Source organism: Mauremys reevesii, linkage group 8, assembly GCF_016161935.1.
Source record: "Mauremys reevesii isolate NIE-2019 linkage group 8, ASM1616193v1, whole genome shotgun sequence".
Classification (NCBI taxonomy): Eukaryota; Metazoa; Chordata; order Testudines; family Geoemydidae; genus Mauremys; species Mauremys reevesii.
In genome coordinates this window covers 36067441-36094260 of record NC_052630.1, presented here as the reverse complement: position 1 = coordinate 36094260, position 26820 = coordinate 36067441, and the positions used below count along the sequence as shown (strand labels likewise).

At 40.9% G+C, this 26820-nt stretch overlaps 1 protein-coding gene across 12 annotated transcripts in view; it reads right to left on the bottom strand.

Moving 5' to 3' along the window:
* LOC120369909 (ankyrin repeat and KH domain-containing protein 1) overlaps window positions 1-26820 on the bottom strand; it is a 187582-nt gene that overhangs the window by 118881 nt on the left and 41881 nt on the right. For all 12 annotated transcript variants that reach the window (XM_039483703.1, XM_039483708.1, XM_039483696.1 and 9 more), the window contains exon 3: window positions 557-713. In XM_039483703.1, coding sequence (XP_039339637.1) covers window positions 557-597 — 41 coding nt within the window. In that variant the 5' untranslated portion in view covers window positions 598-713. The remainder of the gene's footprint in view (window positions 1-556; window positions 714-26820) is intronic.

Sequence of the window (26820 nt, the reverse complement as noted above, 5' to 3'; positions counted from 1 at the left end):
CAGCTGACTAGGGCTCGGGCCAACGGGCTATTTAATTGTGATGTAGACATTTGAGGTCAGGCTGGAACCCAGGTTCCAGGAACCTGCAAGGTAGGAGGATCCCAGAGCTTGGGCTGCAGCCCCTTAGCCCAGGCCCGGCCAGCTGCAGATGTTTAACTGCAGTGTAGACATACCCTCCATGGGAATGGTGAGGCTGGCTTTCCATTATAAGCAAGCTTTTTTTTTTTTTTTTAAGAAGTTTTTTGTACAGGAGAGACTGACATCACACACCGAATGGGAAGAAGGGCAACTTTCTCAAAATGTTAAGAGAAGGAAGGATGCTACAATGCACTATTACACTGTCCTTGCTACAGTCCCTAGCTAACAGTTTGAGGTAAGGTGTGCAATGCCCTGAGATTGAAGAACATGACTGCTGCTACTACTAGCAAGGGATTTATGTGACCGAGAGGTGGGAACTGCAAAAGTAATTAAATCCAAAATGTAAAAAAATCATTTTCAAAACATACAATTTAGATACCATAATTTAAATTATATGAAAATGTAAGCCTTTACATACTTGTCCACTTGTCCTGCATTGTGATTGTTCTCTGCTCTCATCCGTGTCAATGCAGCAGCAGCTTCATCCAACGCACAGCTGACAGATGAAGTCAGTCTTCGGAGCACCTCAGGATCTGCGAAGGCTTTACCATCGGCAGTGGACAATTTACCAATTCCTTCAGTGTTTGTTCGTTCATCAGTCAGGTTAGTATGAAAGTCACACAAAAAAAAATGCAAAGACACTATTTTAAAATTTCAGTCACATGCACTATTAGTAAAAAAAAGTCATCTGCAAACATGCTGGGAAATCAAATATAATTAAAATAACTTTTTTTTATAATCTGAAAATTTAATTATAGTATAGCAGCAACAAAGCTATGTTTATTTGCAGTTCTATTATATGCCCCAATTTCAAGCTTATACCTTTTGAAAACACTCTTGGGGTGGAGAACAAGCATGGGAAACGAGTCTAAAAGTTAATGTCTGGGAAGCTTTGATGTAATGCCATCTGGCTTCTTTAAGATGATCAGAATTTGAAGAACATTTTTCTACTCCAATTTTTCAGATGCCTCCCCCTCCCCACATTCCCCACAACTTAGGAAGTAAAAAACATAAAAGCTTCCTGAGGATTTAGTTATCAACAAGGATAAGTGCTTTTAACAAACTTGAAAAAAAATTAACAAACTATTTGTTTGATCTTCAAGTAGCTTAATGTACTCAAGTGCAGAGAACCAGATAAAACCAAAATAAAGTATCTTACTCCACAATGTGGGTGCTTTTTTTTCCCCCCAATGACTATGTATAGTAATTTTTAACCCCAGTAAATTTTTAATCCATTTCTTAAAAAAAAAGTTTAGTACCAGTTGTGTAGTTGACCTTTATGACACAAACTGATGCACTTCTGAATCTACAGACTAGCATACAATAGCACCAAAAGAAAGGGAAACTTACCTCAATCTCAATGTCACTCAAATGCCAACAATGAAAACTTTTTCACTGCTGATACCCCTGTGTGGTACAACTATAGAAGCTTATCCCGCATAGCTGGTTGTACCCAAGGACATACTCAGAGCTAAGGCCCCATCTATTCGACAAATGTAAACATTCTGGCACAGTTGTACTTGCAGCATAGACTTAAATCTTCAAGTACAAACATGCTACTAGTCAAGTGTCTGGTAACATACTGAATTACAGTATAATAGTTCACAGCAGTGGTTCCCAAACTGTCAATCATGACCCACAGGATGGCCCTGAAAAAGTACCAGGATGGTCATGAGACAAGGGAAAAAAAGATGCAAGAAAGCTTCTAAACAAACAGCCACCAGGGTAGTGTAATCTGCTATTAGAGCATTAGGGTATGTCTGGACAGCATTTTGGACTGAAGCTCCCAGCCTAGACCCAGAGACTCAGCCTAGTGGAGCTCATGCTAGTGCTCCCTTCTTAAATAGCTCTATAGACAGCAGTTTCAAGTTGTGGTTCTGGTGGGGGTTCAGGCTCTGATCCTAGGAAAGAGGGTGGGCTTCAGTGCCTGAATCGGCTGACCCAAGCTAGGAAGCTTGCTCCAAAATGCTGCACAGATCATACCCATAAAGCGCTCTCACACCCACAGCTGCAGCCAGCCAGGAAAGCTAGGAAGTGCCATGTGCTGCCAGAAAAATACAACACACTCAAAGCATGCCTTCCTATGGCAAGCAGCAAAAGCATGGGAAAGGGAGGGAGACTGATGGAATCCCTTTCTTTCAGCACATGGGGCAGCAGGCCAACTAAAAGGATCTAGTGGACTGGATGTGGCCCTTGGTTGCCCAACCCTTTTTTTGGTTTGGTGTTCGAGGGCCCCCAGGAGACAGAGGCCCTGTGCGAGTCACATTGGTTAATCCAGGCCTGGCTACCCACCCAAAAGTTTCAAAGTAAACTGTTAAGATGGAGTGCGAAGCCAACCTGACAACTAAGGTATCAGGAGGGTCATGTGAACAGAGGTGAGTTTAAAGGAGGTCAACAGCATGAGCAATTTGGGAACCGCTGGTTTACACATTACTAGAAACTAACACACTGATTCAACAGTAGCAAATGTAGGTCATCTTTAATAAGCTAAGCAACAGAGTGGCTTGAGCAGCTATTTAATCACAGGTGTAACCAGGGCCACACCAGAAAGATAAAACACCTGTGAAAGTGATTCTGGACAACACATTTCAGAAATCTTAACACAGCTGCCATATGTACACCTTCTGATTCTTTTGAAATTCAACTATGTTTTCTATATTTCCCAGCTTGTAACCCTGAGTCTAGCATTAGTAACCAGAACTGTGCAGCAAAGGGAAGGATATAAAAGGAGAAGAGCAATCTCATCCATTTGCGATGGGATGGGAAATTTGCAGAAGTGCAAGGAGACTAGCATCCCTAATGGAGCAGAGTTAGTTGTGGTGTAGTCTCTGGTATGGTGTTTGTTTGGATGGAGGAAAAGATATTAAGACACCTTAAATTTTCATTTCCTCGACACACCATACTATTTGTGTGTATGAATATTTATTCAGAACAATGCATTTTAAAACAGTGGGCCAAATTCAGCAAACCTGGCTGACCTAGTCAAAATGATTACACTAGGCTAAAGACAGACTACATTCTGACAGCTTTTTTCTTCTGTGACTAATTGTCTGCATGCTTCATGTGACTGACGTCAATTTTTAAAAATGAAAATCAAGTACAAAAATTAAGATTTAAAATAATGGAAGACGATGGATGGGCATGTGATTTGATGACAACAATTTTCTCTTTTTAGCCGTACACTACAGCACTCAAGCTCAGGAGGTGTCCTTGTGATGTTTACATTGACATGTTACCTATTTGTATGACTAAGCTCACCAAGCAGTGTTCCCCCACCCCCACAGTATATTAGCTGTAACAGAAACATTAATAAGTCAGGTTTACCCACTGTCACCACACAGCCGTTTCTCAAAAAGCAGAGTGAGGAAACAGCTGATAAATCTGACTTTTTAAATGGCAACTCCTTTCTGTCTGTACACAATTAGATCCTTACCCCCACCCCAATTCCCTGTTACTTTAGGAAGCTTGTGCTATAGAAACTGTCCTAAGTGACAGGTCCTTTCCCACTTCAAGTTTGTATACTTGAGGGGATTACCTTCCAACTTACAACATAAGCTTCCCAACACTAAATATATTTAGGTTTTTCTCAAGCTTCTTTTCTAGTTTCTGCTTCCACTAATTCTTTAACACCTTGGAGACTCCTTATCTTTGATACCCATTTCTGTAGTTTCTTCAGAATTCTTTGATATCCTTCCTGTAATATATACTGAGTTTTGCTCAATACCCTCAATACCTTATTCGCTATGAACAGGACTATGATCTCCTGACATGCTTTATACCTGTATACACTCCAGGATTCAGTTTACTTTCCCAACTGTTAAAAATCTGTCAGTCTAAAACTGGATAACACCTCCCCCAACTCCTTGTCCTGAACCTGTAATATGCAACTATTTTTCAACCTTATCTTTAAAGTTTTACATCGTCTAGAAATTTAATACATAGAACACACTTCTGTTCCCATGCTTCTAACCCCACTCAGTTTTTCCACGTTCTTTTGAATCCTGCCTCCCTTTTGTTTGGGACAAATTCTCCAAAGCTAGTCGTGTGCATGTCTGTACAGTAGCTGCATACACCATCTACCAGGTACTATGAACAAGACAGGAGCCTAATGCAATCCTCGCATTATCTTCATAATTCACTCTAGTCACATCTACCCAGTAACCATATATTTAACACTTTAGTAATGTATCAAGTTGTATTATAATTACTAATTTTACACTGGTTTTTCACAAAATACTATATAAAAAGTTTTCTTGAAGATAAAGTAAATTATTTCCACTGCTTCTTCGAAGAAATTGGGTTTTAGAATAAACTAACCAAAACTGTACTTTGCTAATAAGCTGCTGATCCCTGACCTTGCCCAATATGATGATCAGATTTTCATGTATCTTATTTCCCAGGTCCAACCTTACATCAAGTTTTAAAGTATCATGTTAGCATCTCTTTTGTTGCCAAGTAATTAGATTTCCAGAGAATTATCAAAACTGGAAAGAACCCCCCCCCCCCCCATAGCAGTGGTTTATACTTTAAGGCCTGGTCTACACTGGGGGGCAGTGTGGGGGTGTCAATTTAAGTTACACAACTTCAGCTACGTGAATAACATAGCGGAAGTCGATATACTTAGATCTACTCACTGCGGTGTCTTTACTGCGGTTAGTTGACTGCTGCCGCTCCCCCATCGACTCTGCCTGTGCCTCTCATGGCAGTGGAGTACAGGAGTTGACGGGAGAGCACTTGGGGGTCGATTTATCGCATCTAGACTAAACGCGATAAATCAACCCCTGCTGGATCGATCGATGCCTGTCGATCTAGCAGGTAGTACAGACATACCCTTAGAAGGCTTGCTGCTTTATCATGAAACCTGGTACGTTTAAAGTTGCATTGGTTTATTCTTTCTACCTGGTGTTACTCTTCGTTACACTCTTTCATCTTCTGCCCACAAGCAACTCCTCTGTTTCTAGCATGCACCTTAGTTATCGGTGCACTAGAAAATAGTTTCCTAGTAATATCTGCCTTCTCTTACTATATGCCTCACTATCCCTCAAGAGACCTGCACTGTTTTCCCTCCTGTTCCCTATACACCAGATTTGAACAGTTTTATTGTATCTACCTTTAGAACTCTCTCCATTCATTTTTGCTTTTTCAATTATTCTTACAATTGCAGGATTTGTGACGCAAGATCAGACCATTAGTCTACCTAGTCCTGCGGACAGCCATGACCTATACTTGATGCTTCAAAGAAGCAGCTGTCAAACTGTCCATTGATCACTATGGGTATGCAGGTTATTTGCCGGTGGTCTGCAGAGATCTGGCTAGTCACATGGTGCTCGTTCTTGTTTCTAGCTACTAAGCCATATTGCAAGTGCACTCAGTTGTCTCCGATTGTTACCTTCCAATGTAAGAAATTACAATATTGCAGAGAACTTTCAAAGTGTAAACCAATGGAGTTGTTTTCTTCTTAAATCTGCACATAGACATCTTTAATGCTACATTGTTGATAATTTCATACTGCTTCTCTTTGACAAAACTGTCAAACAAGACTTTCTCTGCTGTTACTCAAGAACCTTGTGGGTAACAGTGTAACTAAAGAATCATATCTATTCTGCTGCCTAGCAAAGCTATGAACAGCAGAAGAGGCAGGCGTCAGAGATATTTCAGAGGTGGCCACAAAAAATTGGTGACAGGGAGCATAGATTTTTTTCCTCTGTTCCTCACAGTAGCCAGGAGGCATGAAGGAAGAGATAGATAGTGCTCCTCTTCCCTTTCAGCAGCTAAAGGGGTGTGTGCAGAGCATTAAATTTACTTTCAGACAGAGATAGATAACAAGAGATTGAGTACTATAAGTTGAGGGACTGCACCCTGGTACAGCAGCCAAGAGTCCTGTGGCACCTTATAGACCAGGGGTTTGGCAACCCTTCGGAAGTGCTGTGCCGAGTCTTCATTTATTCACTCTAATTTAAGGTTTTGCGTGCCAGTAATACATTTTAACGTTTTTAGAAGGTCCCTTTCTATAAGTCTATAATATATAACTAAACTATTGTTGTATGTAAAATAAGGTTTTTAAAGTGTTTAAGAAGCTTCATTTAAAATTAAATTAAAATGCAGAGCCCCCTGGACCCGTGGCCAGGACCCGGGCAGTGAGTGTGCCACTGAAAATCAGTTTGTGTGCCGCCTTCGGCACACGTGCCATAGGTTGCCTACTGGTTATAGACTAACAGACATATTGGAGCATGAGCTTTCATGGGTGAATACCCACTTCGTCTGCATAGCGTCTGTTAGTCTATAAGGTGCCACAGGACTCTTTTCTGCTTTTACAGATCCAGACTAACACGGCTACCCCTCTGATACTTGACACCCTGGTACAAAATAACCATCCCCATCCCAGGCAGTTAGAGGCTGTCATCTCAACAAAATGTTGCAAATTCTACCTGTGTCTTTTGTATCTAATTTTGGCTTGTAAAAATCTAAGGATATTTACACCCTACTACCAAATTTAGGTGAGATGCTATGCAGAGATGTGCTAACAATGATGCTTTTAATTTCTCTCATTATCCACACAAGACTGTCTTCATCTCATATTCTTTTCTAGTAGTAAGTCCATGTGTAGCAAGCCCCAAGTGATGTACTGCAGCAAGACTAAGACAAAACCAAACACCTTGAATAGCTACTCATTGAACAATCTTCCACTGCACTACGGTGCAGGAAAAAGCGACACTGACAAAAATAGGATGAAGCAAATGTGCCAGCCCTGGTTGCAGAGGGCTTTGGCACAACCAAGGAAGAAGTAGGGCTTCAAGCAATTACTACCCTCAGACGACTCCTCTGTTGCTACACAATTCACAACTTCCACCACGCAGTTGTTGTGACACCAGTGTTGAGAGTCTGACAGACTTTCTCCAGTACAGGGGTGGCCAACTTGAGCCTGAGAAGGAGCCAGAATTTAACAATGTACATTGCCGAAGAGCCACAGTAATAAGTCAGCAGCCCCCACCCCCCCATCAGTTCCCCTGTTCCCCCCCCAGCTCACAGCACCTCCTGCCCACCAGCATCCCCACTGACCAGCACCTCTCCCTCCCTCTCCGCACCTCCTGATCAGCTGTTTTGTGGTGTGAAAGAGGCTTGGGGAGAGGGGGAGGAGCGAGAGCACGGCAGGCTCAGAGGAGGGGGCAGGAAGGGGTGGAGTGGAGGCAGGGCCTGTGGCAGAACCAGGGGTTGAGCAGTGAGCACCCCCCCGGCACATTGGAAAGTTGGCACCTGTAGCTCCAGCCCCAGAGTCGGTGCCTATACAAGGAGCCACGTATTAACTTCTAAAGAGCCGCATGTGGCTCTGGAGCCACAGGTTGGCCACCTCTGCTCCAGTATCTCCTTTCTTCCACTCTTTGATCTGCTATGTCAACTATCTCTTATTTCTGGGAAGCCTGGACTCAGATAACTTCAAACCAGGAGGTCCAGAATTTTTTTCTCAAGGGTTATTCTATCCAGTTCTAGTCCCTTCTTCCCCATCCCTTTTCAGGGACACGTCTCACAAAATACTGTCAAAACAGGAAGTTGACTCCCCTCTCCAACCGGGAGTAGAGTAAAAGGTACCTTTAGGATTCAGAGGGCATGGGTTTTAGTTCCATTATTTTCTCATCTCAAAGAAGAAAGGGAGTTGGTGTCCCATTCTGACCTTCTACATCTCAATGAATTTATAGATTGTTTCAAAGTCAGGATGGTGACTCAGGCCTCCATAATTCTTTCATTAGATCCTCAAGACTGATATATAGTTCTTGACCTTCAAAATGTCTATCTTCACATATCCATACATCCAGCTCACAGGATATACACCTCAGATTCCTAGTAGGAGCATCTCATGACAACAGGGTCCTGGCCTTTCCACAGCACCAAGGATATTTACCAAATGCTTGGCAGTTGTGGCAGCTCAACTAAGGAGACAAGGAATCCATTTCTATCCTATCTCAATGACTACCCCATCTCAAAGGTTGATCCGAGGAAGGTAACCCCCACAAATGACCAGTTCAGTTCAAAACAGCTCTTTGCCACACTGGGCCTTAAAATCAGAGAAGTCCACAGCTGCTCTCTCCGCACAGACTTCATACAAGCAGAGTTAACTTTCACTGACCTGGAATCTATTTTCCACAAGAAAGATTTTGTATTATAGTGAAATTCAAACAAAATAACTTAAAGCTCATCCAAAGACATCAATGCGAACATGCCTCAGGCTTTTGGGGGACACAATCTCATGCACCTATGTGACAATTTGTCAGACTTCACCTATGCTCCATATCACTGTAGTTAAAGTCATTGTATCTAACATACCACAAACATGATGGTCAGTGTCCCACAAGAAAGCCTCCTCATTTAATTGCTGGAAAGACCCTATTGAAGTGTGCAGTGGAGTACCCTTCTCTGCACTTCTACCTACAAAGACTCTAGTAATGGATGTCTCCACTCGAGGATGGGAGCCCACCTATGTCTTTAAAACTCAGGACCTATGCTTCTGTCAGAAAGCTCAGCTATACATACACATTCTAGAAATCAAAGCCATCCACCTGGACTCACTGCCCTTCCATTTTAGTCAAGTGTTCTTGTATTATGGGACAAGATAAAAGATGAGCTACTGATCAGTTCCCCAACTTTCATAATGTTAGAAACATCCCAGTCCCTCTGATTTTTTCTCCTTTAGAAGAAAAATTAGTCTTGGCCATCTCTAGACCTATAGAGTCAGGCTTTAAGGTCAGAAGAGACATTATGGTCATCTAGTCTGACCTGCACAACACAGAATCTCACCCACTCCTGCAACAAACCCCTCACCTATGTCTGAGCCATTGAAGTCCTCAAATCAAGGTTTAAAGACTTCAAGGTGCAGAGAATCCTCCAGCAAGTGGCCTGTGCCCCACGCTGCAGAGGAAGGTGAAAAACCTCCAGGGCCTCTGCCAATCTGCCCTGGAGGAAAATTCCTTCCCAACCCCAAATATTGCGATCAGCTAAACTCTGAGCACGTGGGCAAGACTCGCCAGCCAGACACCCAAGAAAGAATTCTCTGCAGTAACTCAGAACCCACCACATCTAACATCCCATCACAGGCCATTGGGCATATTTACCGCTAATTGTCAGAGATCAATTAATTGCCAAAATTAGGCTACCTCATCATACCATCTCCCCCATAAACTTATCAAGCTTAGTCTTGAAGCCAGATATGTCTTTTGCCCCCACTGCTCCCCTTGGAAGGCTGTTCCAGAACTTCACTCCTCTGATGGTTAGAAACCTTCATCTAATTTCAAGTCTAAACTTCCTGATGGCCATATACCTATGCAAGTCCCATAATACTCCTAACCAAATTCAGTGCCTTGACTCTCTCAGCACTTTCTTCCTGTAGAGGGAATAAAAGCAGAGATGAATAAAAAGGACAGAAAAACTCTACTGGCATCATAGTGTACAACACTCAACCTGCTTCTGGAAAATTGTCCAGTTTTAACTACTGCCACACAATAGAAGGACTTTGTCTGAGCAGGTAACATCATCTTTGGCCTTCCCCAGAGGACTCTGCATTTACAGTTCATCAGCATATGACCAGTTTTTATTTTGCTAGTTTACGCCTCCAACAAGTCAGAGAGGATTATGGAAAAAGTCCTATTTTAAATCATTTGTAAGATTTCTCTAATGGAATACTGATCCTTAAAAGGTTATCATTTCATTTCCACTCATAAAAGCTCCCCTTTCTTGTTTTCTGCACTTCTGGCAAGAACTGATCAAAAACTTTTGATGGTCCAAGTTAGTGACAACCACTGTCAACTTTTATTTTATTTAGTTTTTCCACTCAGAAGGCAGGATTTTCCATTCATAAGCCAGGCTGGTTTGATCATAGCAGGTGAAGCTACACTATACACCTCTACCCCGATATGCAACCCAATATAACACGAATTCGGATATAGTGCGGTAAAGCAGCGCTCCAGGGGGTGGGGCTATGCGCTCCGGCGGATCAAAGCAAGTTCGATATAATGCTGTTTCACCTATAATGCAGTACGATTTTTTGGCTCCCGAGGACAGCGTTATATCGGGGTAGAGGTGTACTGAACTATACCATGTCCCTAAAATAGAAGTAAAGCTCTTCAATCTAATTCACAGCATCTCCTTTAGCTCCTTTTCTGTGGACTGGAAATATGCTGATGGAGTAATGCTGCTTTTAAGGATGTATTACATATGCTAATCACTATCTCCATTATTTCACATACAATTCCTTCAGAACTTGTGGACAGTAAAGCCACTTTACTGCACTTGAGTTTTTCAAGTGGCCCCATGACTTCAGTTAATGCAACACTAATTTCCCAAGAAAAATGCCCTTGGAAGAAGAATTCCCAATGCCCACCCAAAGTCATCTTCCAAGATCAAGACTTTTACAGAAAAACTACGACTCCTAGCCTAGAAGGCTCTAAGTCACATGCAAGTATACCAGCTTCCAATGTAATGAATGTGTTTCTCAATCTCTATTTGCTCAATACAGTGAACTCTGAAACAGAAGCCAAGAGTTATATCTAGTATTCCAACATAGGGAAAGCTGGTTAGACTGATTGTGTGTGGAACAAATAAAACAAAACAATCCTATAAAAACTTTCTGAAGCAATTCATACATTTTTATTGTCTATACCAGCTTGGGATGAAGAACGAGGCAACAAGAATACAATTACCCTTTAAAGGGGACAGAAGTACTTTCCCCAAGTATGCTGCATACTAAAAGACAGCAGCAGCCTGCCCTAGTGGTAACAAGGGGCTACAAAAGCCAGTAGTGGATCCAACAGGAATCTAAGGCAATATAAACCTAATTTATCTGAAGTGATAGCCTGTCTTGTTTTTACACCCCTTCAATGTCTGCCAACTTTTCCTTGTTCCTAAGGGCTCTGGGTTTAAAGATGTGGAACCTAGAACTGAACAGATTTAGCAAGAATTCATTGTTTTACTTCTGTTCCAAAGTAATGATATAAGCCTTATTAACTGGGAGGAAGTCATGCATGCAGTTCAACAAAGCCTAATTTAAGGCTTAAAAACGGTTTCTTCTCTTAAATGAAGAAGCAATTCAAAAGTTTTGCAGAAATGTAGCCTGCCATGAATGTAACTAAAGATCTTCCCGCCCACAAGGCTACTGGTAATTAAAAGGATAGTGTCACACTAGGGCCAGAGAGAAATCTTGATTTGTGACCATGAAGAGCATAGACTGGGCTTTTCTGGTGTCTTATATAACCTCTAGACAACTACAGAGGCCCACAGCTGATCTGACTCACACGGTTTTGTGTAAGTTGGCCACTAACTTCCTAGTGCACAGATCCTTAGACTTGCTGTTGAATTGGGAGACAATGGAACAGTGGTTCCCAACCTATTTACTATCATGGGTTGCATATGAAGCTCTGTGTGTTACGTGGGCCACATCCACACAACATATATACTACCTGTACGGCCCTGAGGTTGTCACATGGGCTGCAGCTGTGTGCTGATTGGGCTGCAAGTGGCCTGTAGGTTGAGACCCACTGCTATGGAGCATCTGTCCAATTGCCTGAAGTAGGTCAGGTTAAGGTAGAAGGATAAGGTGATTGGGCTTGGCACCCACCTTAATGAGACCTTGCATGTAGGTCTATTTAGTTGTTCATCAATCACTGCCTCTGACTGGCTACTAAGCAGAGTCAGGTGCCCTCTTCTGGTAAATCTGGCCAGGGAAGAAGCTGGTAAAATGAGCTTCTCTGAAATGCTAATATAAAAATACTGCCCTTGTTTGTTTCTATGCAATGCCTGTGTTATTTTTTTTCCCCCCTTACCTATTTATCATCTGCTCTTCTACTTACGTGTTTTGGATTTCACTTAGACACTAAATAAATGCTTCATTTATTCCAACAGTCCTTGACTCCTGGTACTTCAAGTGTACCAAGCCTGAAAGTTCAAAGAACTTCAGGGTTCATAAACTCTGCAACCTGCATGGTGTGATGCAGTTTTGGTTTGCCTCAACCTGAAAAAAACCACTAAGGTTTTATTAATTGAAACACCACATGCTTTAAGATAATTATGTTTATAAAGAAAAAAATTCATAAAAAGGCATTTTGTCCTAAAAGAAGAGTTAACAATTCTGTAATTAATCAGAGGAATAATGATAAGAGACCACAGTTTATTAGCTTATTAGGTCTACCATGCTTTTGTATCTGCCCAAATGTGAGATACTTGGAAAAAAATCACTTGCTTTTTCTACACCAGGCCTATTAAAAATTGACGCTAAACTACACCAAATACGCCAAAAACACCACTGAAGTTGAGCTAACTAGACAGCAATGCAGTTCTTAAAAATTTACAATTCAGATGCAAAGGAGGTTGTCAGTTTTTTGTAAATCTAGGATCTTCATATGTACAGATGGGAAGGAACGAACGCTGGATTTCATTCCATTACCCATTCAGCTACCACTCCACCTGTTCGGGCTCAGTCTGACCTTTATATTTAGGATCAGTCATGTTGGTCACGCAATGAAAAGATTCCATACTTATCCCAATTCATTCTTATGTGGTGTTAGTTCTTTGATCACTAGATCGAGCAAGATTTCCATTGAGACTGCAACAGTAGTGTCATCCTGTATTCATAAAAGTTCTTCTGAAACTGTCAACTGTATATGTAAGTTTAGTGCCTCTTTTGTTGTGTAAAGTGTAGGCTATGGTTTTATCAAATAGTCCTTCATGCTCCAAGTAAACTCTCTTATGGTAGTTGGATACAAAGCAAAAACAGTCTTCCTGAGAGTTGCAACAATTTTCATTGGCAAGATGAAGTATTAATTTTTTTCCAACTAACTTCCACAAATTTGAAAGCCCTTAGAGAATGCCCTGTCAGCAGTGAGAAGAAAGGAGAGCCTCTACTGATTGCAACTCTGGATAGAAGATAAAGTAGCTGTTGGCAGTGGTAAGTTGTTAGCTCAAGTGGTACAGATCTGATCTAAACATTCCAAATAGAGCTAGTTGAAATTTTTTGCCCAAAGTCGAAAAATGGTATTCTGACTAGATCAAAAGTTTCCTAAAAATGTTTCTTTGAAATTTCCCACTTGAAGAAAATTCAAAACAAAAATTTTGATACCAAAAATAACTTTTGTGAAAAAGCCCCACATGACTTTTCACAATTACTTTCCTACACTCACACTGAAAAAAAAATAAACGTGAGAAAGTGTTCTCTTCCCACTGAAGTGAAACTTTAAAAAAAAATTTTTTTTAAAATTAACATTAACTGAAAGTGGAATTAGTTTTGAAAAAAAATAGTGAAATGCTACCTTCTTTCAACCAGCTGTTGTTCCAGCCCTGTGGAATAGTATGGTTCCCTATGACTAAGACTAGGATTTTGTCACGAAGGTTGCGGAAGTCACAGAATCCATGACTTCCAAAGACCTCAGTGACTTTAGCCCTGGCAGCTGGGAGATGCTGGGTCCTGGCTCCTCTCGCAGCAGCAGGGAGCTGTAAGGTACTCCTGCCACTGCGGGGGGGCGGACTCCTCAGCGATCACCACAGGGCAGGGGGACTCTGGCAGCTCCCCAGCTGCTGCCACAGGGCAAGGGGACCCTAGCAGCTCTCCACTGCAGTGGCTGCAGGGGGGTTCCCACAGCTCCCCAACGCTGGGGAGGAGGCAGTGGGACCTTGCACCTCCCCTCTGCTAGTGGGGGCAGGGGGACCATGGAGCTCTGAGTCCCCATGAGTGGTGGGGCCCCCAGAGCTCCCAGCTACCCCACAGTTGCCCAGTCACTTTCCATTTTATCATGGATATTTTTAGTAAAAAAAGTCAAGGACAGATCACGGGCTTCCGTGAATTTTTCTTTATTGCCAGAGACCTGTCTGTCACTTTTACTAAAAATATCCATGACAAAACCTTAGCTTTACCTATGACTGAATTTGTTGGGTTTTTTAAAGATTTAAAAAAAAATTATAGGAAATTACATGAAAAGAACATTTTAAAATGTTAAGGCTGCAAAGTCAAAACATGTAAGTTAAAAATCAGAATTTAGGTTGCCTGGGTAATCTTAATTCACTTTTGTGTATATACATTATGACATACTCTTTAATTACATGACCACATCCTCCCCCATCCCCAGGGACCCATGTTTCATTCAGTGCATGGGATAAACCCATTCACTGAATGGGTAATTACTAAGTATTTCCTTTTATCCTTCTCAGCATGTGGCCATTACTTATTTCTGCACATGACCTAAACCCTGCACTGGCTACAAAATCATTAATTTCCTCAGGGGCTTTCTAATGGTGCTCATCACTGCAGTATCTGAATGTTTCACAAACATTAATGAACTCATCTTCATGACACCCTTTTAGGTGGTATTCCTATTTTACAAATGGGAAATTGAGGCAGAGATTATGACCAAAATTTTCATGTTTCAACTAATTTTGGGTACTCAACCTGTGAGAAAGAAAATCAGGACATAAGCATCCCCCCACCTTTTAATTTTTTAAAAAAATAATTAGCATTTTATAGTTCAAAGCATAGCTTCCATTGACTTCATCTGTAGTTGTGAGTACTCAGCACTTCTCCAAATAAGGCCCCAGATGTCTTCAAACAGACTCCCAGAAAATGAGGAACACACTACAGCTATCTGAAATTTTTGAGTTTAGGTGATTTGCTTAGCATTGCAAAGACCTCTCTGGCAAACTCAGGGATAGAATACAGTTCTCCATGAGGGTTACATTCAACTGCTTTAATCATGTGACCATCCATTCTCTCCTTCCAATCCTCTGCCTCATTAACTATTCCCCCTTCCAACTTGTGCAACAGGTGAGGCAGGTCTCTGACTACACAACCCTGATTCATTCTGTGAGCATCTTGTACCTTCTGCATTGAATTAGCCAGCTCCTACGGAGAAATGTAGTAAGCAGTCACGTAATTAAAGACTATCGCAATGAATATGCACAAAAGGGCCAAATTAAGATTGCGCAGAACACTAATTTTGGCATTTAACTTTGGAGTGCTTGACTTTGCATCAACAACATTCATTTGTGTTTTACATGCAATTTTCATTTTAAATTTCTTAGCAAAAAGCAGAATCCTCACTGTTATACTTGTCTCCACATTCTTGCATGGCATCTTCGACAATATTTTAAGTTTTCTTTTCAGAATCAATAACTAGTGTTAATTAGGAATATTTTCCCTTTAAATGGATGCTTGAATAACCCACTACTGTGTCATTCTTCATGTGCCAACCATCACCTTGTATTCATTTTAACACAATCTTATTCTGAATTTTTTCCTGTATTAAAGCTTTAAATATGTCTGAAGGAATGCACCTATGGTCAAGTGCTTCCATCATTTCTTTAAACCGCTCATTTCCTCCCAGGGCCGCCCGGGGGGGGGGGGGGCAAGAGGGGCAATTTGCCCCAGGCCCCGGGCCCCGCAGGGGTCCCCAGGAGAGTTTTTCAGGGCCCCTGGAGCAGGGTCCTTCACTCGCTCAGGGAGCGCCGGAAAACTGTCACGGGGCCCGGGCCCCCAGAGCTTCTTCCTCTGCTGGTCTTCGCCGGCGGGGAGTCCTTCAGCTCCGGGGTGGAAGGACCCCCCGCTGGCGAATTACTGCAGAAGCTGGACCCGCCGCCGACGTGCAGCCCGGTCTTCGGCGGTGGGGGACCCCGCCGCGGGTCTCCGGGTCACTTCGGTGGCGGGTCCTGGAGCGGAAGGGCCCCCCGCCGCCGAATTACCGCCGAAGACCCGGCTGCACTTCAGAAGCGGGTCCCACTTCGGCGGTAATTCGGGGGCGGGGGGCCCTTCCGCTCCGGGACCCGCCACCGAATGATCCGGAGACCTGCGGTGAGGCTGCGCTTCAGCGGGGGCCCGCCGGCAGTAATTCGGCGGTGCGCGGTCTCTGGGGCACTTCGGCGGCGGGTCCCGGAGCGGAAGGCCCCCCCCCCGCCGCCAAATTACCGCCGAAGCGGGGGCCCCCGCCGCCGAAGACCCCGGGCCCCCGGAATCCTCTGGGCGGCCCCGTTTCCTCCTAATTAAGGAAATGTTAGCATAAAAAAAGCTGTTACTTTACCAAATTCAATTCTTTGCCTTCCAGTTTTTATGGTCAATCTAACTGATTTAGCCACTTTTTGGACATCAAAGACAGATTCAGTCAGGATTAAGTCTAACGTTGTAACACCTAGTCCCTATCATTGTGGCCATGTTTTGATGAATCTCTCTCACTTGCAGGATCACCTGCTTTTCTGTCAGACTGTTTCATACAATGGCACATCTGATCCCCAATCTGAAGTAACCAATGTTCTGGACTTTGAAATGAACATGAATTTTTATTTAGCTACTTAACTCCTGTCAGCATTAAATTTTATTTCAGAGTTCGGTTTATTATTTCAGTCCATTCAATCTAGTCTCCTCTCTATTCCTTCACTGCTAGGAACGTTGAGTTAGATAAGTTTAACAGAAATTCATACATTTATCACCCACCTGCAGTACCAATGAGCAACTTTCACATTTATTACAGTTGGAATGGAAAACCATTTAAGAAATTCAGCAAAGAGCTAACTAGAAGCTTCTAGCACCATTGTGCCGCCCTCCAGCCCCGCCCCCCCAGTCATAACTTTAAATCCCGCTATAGGCAGATGGTGGGTAATATGCTTCCATTATGATTGAATCCTAATCCCTTGTAGTTAGAGAATGGCTTAAGGCCTAAAACATGTTTTTTTCTCTTTCCAAATATTCTTTGCTAGCATTAACTATTATAATACTGCATATCTGTTATCTGTAAGTATCAAATCCCTATTTCAATCTTACTAAGCACTTGGCCTCAATAGCATCCTCTGGCAATGAGTTCCACAGTGTGTATTAAAAAGAAATAATTTTTTTGTCTATCAGTTTTGATCGCTTTATCTGAGAGTTTTTCTGGGCTCCTAATCAGTCTTGAGCCACATCTTTTTTTGAGATGGGGCGAGCAGTGCTTCACACAATATTCACAATTATGCTGTACCACTGATTTATGGCACATTTCCTGTACTGTTCTCCATCCAGGGGAAGGAGGATGGCCCAGTGGGATGTGGGAGATCCAGGTTCAATTCCTTGTGGGGCCACAGACTTCCTGTGTGAGCTTGAGCAGGTCACAACCTTTGTGCCTCAGTTCCCAATCTGTAAAATACCGTCTATAATGCTTCCCCGCTTCACTGCGGTCCCAGAGAGGAGATGGGCACCACCAGGATAAAAGCACCACCCATTGAAACGTGTCAGAATGAGGTCTGTGCAACCAAGTCAGTCACAGCCGTTCTCCATTCTGTGTGGACACACAATAGCAGATTTAAAGGTAGCCATCCTACAGCAAAAAACGTCAGGACCAGACTTCAAAGAGAAACCGCTGAGCTTCATTTGCAAATTTGACACCATCAGCTCAGGATTAAACAAAGACTGTGAATGGCTAGCCAACTACAAAAGCAGTTTTGCCTTCCTTGGTGTTCACACCTCAACTGCTAGAAGAGGGCCTCATCCTCCCTGATTGAACTAACCTCGTTATCTCTAGACTGATTCTTGCCTGCATATTTATACCTGCCTCTGGAAATTTCTATTACACGCCTCTGACGAAGTGGGTATTCACCCATGAAAGCTTATGCTCCAATACATCTGTTAGTCTATAAGATGCCAAAGGACTCTGTTGCTTTTTACAGATCCAGACTAACATGGCTACCTCTCTGATACTATTCTACATTCTGTTACTCAAACATCTTAAATTCTTGTTTATGCAACATGTACCTGTGGTCAAAAACACAGATACTGAGGTATCACAGCTCAGGAAAGGAACCTAGGCATTACTATAGTTAATTTAGAATCCTGTAAAGATGTATGGATAGTACAAATTTTTCCCCTCCAAAATGCATTGCTTTGCAATTATCCACATTAAACTTCATCAGCCAACATGCTGTCCAATCACTTAGTTTGGTTATGTCCCCTAACTAATCTAAATAACCTTGAAAAAAAACCTAGCCTACTGCCAAGAGAAAGGTAGCACAAATTACTGTATCTAGTTGATTTCTTGTGGAAAACTAGACTTTTTAACCTTGTTCAACATAAATTACACCAGCCTTTACCAAACACATTCATTTTATGTAAGCTTTTATATAAGTTAATATGAATACATCTATATATTATTCCTACAGTATATACAATTATTTCATTCAGTTGAAATTTGTTTTGGCACGGACAATTTTTGTAGACATTTCCAGCCTTTCTAGTGAACACCTCATGATGGTTTTGTGGATGAATGCTCATATCATGCCCTAGCACTGGGGGGGGATGGAGGGGTGGAAGGGAGAAAGAGGACTGATGTAAGATACACAACTTCAGCTACGAGAATAGCGTAGCTGAAGTAGATATATCTTAGATCGACTTAGAATCACTTACTTTGCATCCTCGTGGCGCGGGATCGACAGTCGCCGCTCCCCCGCTGGCTTGGCTTCTGCCTCTCGCCAAGCTGGAGTTCAACAGTCGACATGAGAGTGATCGGGGATCGATTTATCGCATCTACACTACACATGATAAATCGATCGCTACCCGCCGATCCGACGGGTGGTATAGACGTACCCTAATAGCCATTGATGGACCTATGCTTCATGAACTTATCTAATTCTTTTTTAACCCAGTTATAGTTTTGATCTTCACAACATCCCTTGGCTAATGAGTTCCAGAGGTCGACTGCACTGTATGAAGAAATACTTCCTTATGCTTCTTTTAAACCTGCTGCCTATTAATTTCATTGGGTGGCACCCAATTTTTGTGTTATGCAAAGAGGTAAACAACACTTTCTTATTCACTTTCTCCAACCATTCATGATTTTATAAACTTGTATCATATCCCTCCTTAGTCTATTTCCTTTTCCAATAGGAACAGTCCCAGTGCTTGTAATCTCTCCACATATGGAAGCTGTTCCATACGCCTTATTTTTGTTGCCCTTCTCTGTACTTTTCCCAATGCTAATAGATCTTTTTTGAGATGGGGTGACCAGAACTGCACGCAATACTCAAGGTGTGGGCATACCATGGATTTGTATAGTGGCATTATATTTTTTGTCTTATTATCCATCCCTATAATGGTTCCCAACACTTAGCTTTTTTGACTGCCATTGCACATTGAGCATATATGTTTTCAGATCCACGATTCCAAGATCTCTAAGTGATAACAGCTAATCTAGACCCCATCATCTTGTACATATAATTGGGATTATGGTTTTCCAGTGTGCATTACTTTGCATTTATTAACACTGAATTTCATCTGCCATTTTGTTGCCCAGTTTCGAGAAATCCCTTTGTGACTCTTTGCAGTCAGCTTTGGGCTTCACTATCTTGAGCAATTTTGTAGCATCTGCAAACTTCGCCATCTCACTATTTACCACCTTTTCCAGATAATTTATGAGTATGTTCAACACTTGCTCCAATACAGATGCTTGGGAGACCCCACTATTTACCTCTTTCCATTGTGAAAATTGATAATTTATTCCAACCCTTTGTATCCTGTCTTTTAACCAGTTATTGATCCAGGAGAAGACCTTCCCTCTTATTCCATGACTGCTTTATTTGCTTAACAGCCTTTGGTGAGGGACCTTGTCAAAGGCTTTCTGAAAGTCTAAATAAACTGTATTCACTGGATCACCCATGTCCATGTTTGACTCCCTTGAAGAATTTTAAGAGATTAGTGAGGCATGACTTCCCTTTACAAAAGCAGTGTTGACTCTTCCAACGTAGAGCGTTCATCTATGCGTTTGATAATTCTGATCTTTACTACAGTTTCAACCAATTTGCCTGGTACTGAAGTTAGCCTTACTGGCTTGTAATTGCCAAGATCACTTCTGGAGTCTTCTTAAAAAAATTGGCATTATATTACCTATCATCCAGTCATCTGGTAAACAGGCTGATTTAAATGTTAGATTACATACCACTTTTAGTAGTTCTGCAATTTCATATATGAATTTTCACAACTCCTGGGTGAATACCATCTGGTCCTGGTAACTTATTACTGTTTAATTTATCAATTTGTTCCAAAAACCACTCTACTTGACACCTCAATTTGGGACAGTTCCTCAGATCTGTTACCTACACAGAATGGCTCAGGTCTTGGAATCTCCCTCACATCTTCCGCAGTGAAGAACAGTGCGAAGAATTAATTTCAGGTTCTCCACAATGACCCTGTCTTCCTTGTGTGCTCCTTTAGAATCTCAATCATCCAATGGCCCCACTGGCTTCCTGCTTCGGATGTACTTAAAACAAATTTTGCTGTTAGTTTGTCTTACATAAGAACGGCCATACTGGGTCAGACCAAAGGTCCATTTAGCGCAGTATTTTGTCTTCTGACAGTGGCCAATGCCAGGTGCTTCAGAGGAAATGAACAGAACAGGTAATCATCAAGTGATCCATTCCGTTGCCCATTCCCAGTTTCTTGCAAACAGAGGCTAGGGACACCATCCCTGCCCGTCCTGGCTAATAGCTGTTGATAGACCTATCTTCCATGAATTTATCTAGTTCTTTTTTGAACCCTGTTATAATCTTGGCCTTCAGAACCTCCTCTGGCAAAGAGTTCCACAGGTTGACTGTGTATTGTGTGAAGAAATATTTCCTTTTGTTTTAAACCTGCTGCCTATTAATTTCATTTTGGTTACCCGTAGTTCTTGCATTATGAGGAGTAAATAACACTTCCTTATTTACTTTCGCCACGTCATGATTTAAATACAACTCTACTATATCCCCCCCTTAGTTGTCTCTTCCAAGCTGAAAAGTCTCAGTCTTCTTAATCTCTCTTCATAGGTAAGACTCAGACATTAAGAATCAAAATCACAAACTCAAAGATCAGACTAAAGAATTTTAAGGGCCAGATTAAGAGTGCAGGTTGGAACTCAGGCCTCATGGGGGTCTGAGACAAGGTGCTGCTTTGACGCACATCATGGGATTACTTCTATTGGGTAACTGTCTTAACAAGCCTCTGAGAAAACCACTCCATACCTCTAATCATTTTTGTTCCCCTTTCTGAACCTTTTCCAATTCCAGTACATCTTTTTTGAGATCGGGTGACCACATCTACATGTAGTATTCAAGAGGTGGGTGGTACCATGGATTTATATAGAGGTAATATATTTTCCTGTCTTATTAGAGAATCATAGAATATCAGGATTGGAAGGGACCTCAGGAGGTCATCTAATCCAACCCCGTGCTCAAAGCAGGACCAATCCCCAACTAAATCATCCCAGACAGGGTTTTGTCAAGCCTGGCCTTAAAAACCTCTAAAGAAGGAGATTCCACCACCTTCCTAGGTAACCCATTCCAGTGCTTCACCACCATCCTAGTGAAAAAGTTTTTCCTAATATCCAACCTAAACCTCCCCTACTGCAACTTGAGACCATTACTCCTTGTTCTGTCATCTGCTACCACTGAGAACAGTCTAGATCCATCCTCTTTGGTGAGGGACCTTGAGGTAGTTGAAAGCAGCTATCAAATCCCCTCTCATTCTTCTCTTCTCCAGACTAAATAATCCCAGTTCCCTCAGCCTCTCCCCATAAATCCTGGGTTCCAGCCCCCTAATCATTTTTGTTGCCTTCCGCTAGACTCTTTCAAATTTATCCACATCCTTCTAGTGTGGGGCCCAAAACTGGACACAGTACTCCAGATGAGGCCTCACCAATGTCAAATAGAGGGGAATGATCACGTCCCACCAGCTGCTGGCAATGCCCCACCTTATACAGCCCAAAATGCTGTTAGCCTTCTTGGCAACAAGGGTACCCTGTTGACTCATATCCAGCTTCTCGTCCACTGTAGCCTCTAGGTCCTTTTCTGCAGAACTGCTGCCTAGCCATTCAGTCCCTAGTCTGTAGCAGTGCATGGGATTCTTCCGTACTAAGTGCAGGACTCTGCACTTGTCCTTGTTGAACCTCATCAGGTTTCTTTTGGCCCAAACCCTAATTTGTCTAATTATCTATCCCTTTCTGAATGACTACCAACATTGATCGCTTTTTTGACTGCTGCTACACATTGAGTGGATGTTTTCAGAGAATTATCCACGACTCCAAGATCTCTTTCTTGCATGGTAACAGTTAATTTAGACCCCATCATTTTATATGTATAGTTGGGATTATGTTTTTCAATATGCATTACTTTGCATTTATCAACATTGAATTTCATCTGCCATTTTGTTGCCCAGTCAGGCAGTTTTGTGAGATCCCTTTGTAACGTTTGTGTCTTTTGCTAGTTGTTCTAATTCTCTTTTAGCCTACCTAATTTTATTTTTATTTTTATATTTTATATTTATTTATTTATTTTTACACTGGACTTGCTAGATTTTATGTTCATAGTAAGATCTGACTTCCAATTTTTTAAATGTGTCTCTCTCTAACCACCTCTTTTACACTGTTTAGCCAAGGTTTCTTTTTATGGTACTCTTTTTTTTAAACTCGGGTATACATTTAATTTGAGCCTCTATTATGGTGTTTTTAAAGTTTTCATGCAGCTTGCAGGCTTTTCACTCTTGTGATTGTTCTTTTTAATTTCTATTTAACTAACCTCCTTTTTATGAAGTTCCCCCTTTTGAAGATAAATGCTACTGTGGTGGATTTCTTTGGTATTTCCCCCCTTCAAAGATGTTAAATTTAATTATATTAGAGTTACTATTACTGAGCAGTTCAGCTACATTCACCTCTTGGACCAGACCCTGTGCGACACTTTGTAGGTTTCAGGACTAGATGCTCCAAGAAGCAGTCATTAATGGTATCTCGAATTTTTATCTCTGCATTCCATCGTGAGGTGACATATACCCAGTCAACATGGGGATAGTTGAAATCCTATTATTGGGTTTTGTGTAGCCTCTCTAATCTCCCTGGAGCATTTCACAATCACCATCCTGGTCAGGAGTATATTCCTACTGCTATACTCTTATTATTCAAGCATGGAATTTCTATCCATAGAGATTGTATGATGAGGTTTGATACATTTAAGATTTTTACTATGTCTTCTTTCACATATAGTGTTACTCTTCCACCAGTGTGACCTACTCTATCATTCCTATATATTTTTGTACTCTGCTATTACTGTGCCCCATTGATTATCATCCTTCCACCAAGTTTCTGTGATGCCTATTATTGCAATATCCTCATTTAATACCAAGCACTCAGATTAAATACTCAGATGGGTGAAACTCCTTGCACTTGTGTACAAACACCTAGAGCCCTGTGTGGATACAAAATTTATATCCACGAAGCTGCAGGGCTCTACCAGGAAGGGCAGTGATGACAGCAGCAGCACGTTGGGCTGCTGCTCACAGGAACCAGTGCCAGGCCAGGCAGCTCCTTCGGCGTCACTGTACTGCCCCCAGCCCTGCCCACTGGCACGGGCACCAGGCTCACCAGCAGCTGTCTCTGGTCACATTAATGTGTGCAAGCGGCTTGCACGCTCCCAAAAAGGAGATGCACACCACTGCATTAAAGGGAAGTGTTCAAGCTGCTTGCATACACTAGCTGCCGGTGAGTCTAGTGCTGACTCCTCCAAGTGGAGGCCCGACATGAATTAGTCCTGCCACCTTATCAAGGATCCTAAAGGGATTAGGAATCAAAAGGATGGCAAGCTAGAGCCTTGTAAGGAAGCCCTCAGCCTTGTTTAGCAGATGTCTAAACTCCGCACACAGCTACCTTGAACAAAAACACACAGGCACTAAGGTTTTACAGGTTTCACAGCCTGTAATGTACAATTTACACTGGAATATGAAAAGGAAAAGTGTTTCTGTACCTTAAGTTTACTATGGAACATAGCATAAAAGTCTAATGTAGCAAACCAGTTCTGACTAGTGCAATGCTGTGCAATGACATATATTGCAGGAAATGAAACTTCCTTTTACAAGCCAAGTAACTGTGTAATAATTTATCCTAGCCAGCTACAAGTCGAGAGGCTTAGATCATAATTTAAGAAGATTTAGCAGGAAAACCCATTCCGACCAAATTTTAGTTTTAAATTTTAAGGCATGTTCTGAAACCTTTTTTCATATGCATCCAACACATTTAAGGTAGTTTTACTTAACTATTAAAAACAAATTTAAAATGCTTTTTTGTGCATTTTTAAAGTTCCAATTTCCATCCAAATGCAGCTTGACACATATCATGAGTGAAAAATTGATGCATTTGTTATTAGTCAATTTTTAACATAAGTACAGACCAAATCTGAAGAAATGTATGTTAAACTATGTAATTGGTTAAATAATTATGAATAGATATATTATATCCTCCTGGCTATTAAAAATAACCAAATTTAGTGTAAAAGCTGTATTTAGTTGCAAATCGGCATGTTTGAATGGTTACCAACTAACAGGAATCAACCTCTCTTTAGGAAAAGAAGTACAAATGCAAAGCTAGATTAAAATAAAGTTTACCTGCCTTTGCTGGTATACATTAAAATTATTTAATTAAATATTAAAATTGAGAGTTTACACCACTTTGATTTAAATAGTGCACAAATGCACTGCATGTTGCTGCAAACATATTCAGAAAAGTGATCTCTACTTCTGTTCCAGGATAGTAGTTTGTGTGCTGTTAATCAGCAGCCACTTCCATCCCATTGAGATGGTTACATTTTAATAGTAAATGAAATTATTCCCATATATGTTCATAAACTGCTTACGAATGGATGGTGCTCTGTAGTCTTTTTTGAAGCTAATGTCCATTAGTATCATTAACATACATTAACTTTTAAATTTGCAGAAGTACTTATGTAACACTTAGAGTAATCAGTTTCCCTTGATGTGTAATAAAACAGTTGTACTGAACATCTGTTTGGATGGCTAATAGAACGAATAAAAATTGACATGTATTTTCAGACGCAGAGAACAAGATATGCATGTAGAACAGAGGTAGGCAACCTACGGCACATGTGCCGAAGGCGGCACACAAGCTGATTTTCAGCAGCACTCACACTGCCCGGGTCCTAGCCACCGGTCGGGGGGATTCTGCATTTTAAATTTAATTTTAAATGAATTTTAATTTAATTTTAAAAACCTTATTTAATTTACATACAACAATAGTTTAGTTATATATTATAGATTTATAGAAAGAGACCGTCTAAAAATGTTTAAAGGTATTACTGGCATGCGAAACCTTAAATTAGAGTGAATAAATGAAGACTCGGCACACCACTTCTGAAAGGTTGCTGACCCCTGATGTAGAAAACATCTTCAAGTGTACTGAGCAGTAAAAGTTTGAACTAGTTACTAGTATACCAGTGTTCATATAAACTTTTTATAATAAAAGGGAAAAAAATTCTTGTTCTTTCAACTCCCAGTTTCTCAACTTTGACTGAATTAATCATTCAACAGAAGTGAAAATATTCTCTGTATCTGCAGAAGAGACTACTACTGTCAAAAGCTAGTTTAGCTCTTCACAAATTCTGGCCAATGACTTCCACCAGTTCAGTGTTTTGGCTCTCTCAAATGTTGGAAGCAAACATGTGGCGCTTGAACATTTTTTAAACTATTTTAATATAGTAAATTTAGGCCTGTATAGGTTATAGTTTCAAATTTAGTTTAAAATATATTTAAAAAAAAGAAAATAAAGTTCAATTTTTTTTATTCTTAATTTTTTTATCTGGCCTGACTTTATTGAACTAGTAAAATAATCTGGTATTTCATTTCAATATCGATTTAGAAAGAGTGGTTTTATACATAACTAGGCATACAAAATTTTGATCTTTCTGTGTATTTAGGTACTTAAAATGGTTCTCAGAGCACTGCCATATCTCAGTTTCATTGCCTTTTGTGGTCAAACAGACCTAGAAAGCAAACTGCTGCATTAAAGACACTGTCAAGAGAAAAAAGAATTTGCATGGAGTTTCATCTGTTAGGATGGCTACTCTTAGTCAAGTATCAATATAACTGAATTTCCTTTGGTCCAGTTATACCTAAAAATTAGTAAGGTTAAAATAAAACTGATGTTAAGATGCCAACATATATTCAATCATGGGTTTTTAATGTAGTCAACCCAAAGAGTTTGCACTGTTACTTTTCTTAACTATCTTGTTATTCCTGTCTTAAGTAGGAGAACATGTCATGATACCCAGTCCAGATAGTCTGTTACTGATATGCACAATGTGCCCTTGTTTCCAAAATAACTAACAACCTTGCATCTCATAACACTTCTAGCCACACCCAGAGCAGGTGGCTGTCAATTCAGGCTATAAACTAGAACTGCCTGTTTGACTACTGTAGACTAAATTGTTGGTTCTAGTAATTGCCATCACCCTTCGCTATTAAGTTAAAAATGTTTGAACAAAGTCCAAGCGGAGTGATTTAAATCAGATTTTTCTTCATTTAAATCAGTTTTTTAAAGCCATCTAATTTGTACTACTATCATTTTAGATTAAAGTTTATAATGAACAATATTCGAAATACTTTTTTAAAACTGACTTACTTCATTGCTACTCCTGATAAAACAAATGTGTTTTTGACTATAGTATTTTTGTAAACAAATAAACATGATTTTGTGGTGACAATGATTTTAATCACTTCGCATTTATCATTAAACTAAAGTTATTTCATTGTTAACAGTGAAAAGTTCAGTTTCTAATATTAAAGTACAAACTTGTGAATGTTTCCTATACATAACCCCACAAGCATGTTATTAATGCACCATACTTCGATATTTTAAATAATTATTAATTGAAGGTGCTTTTCAAAAG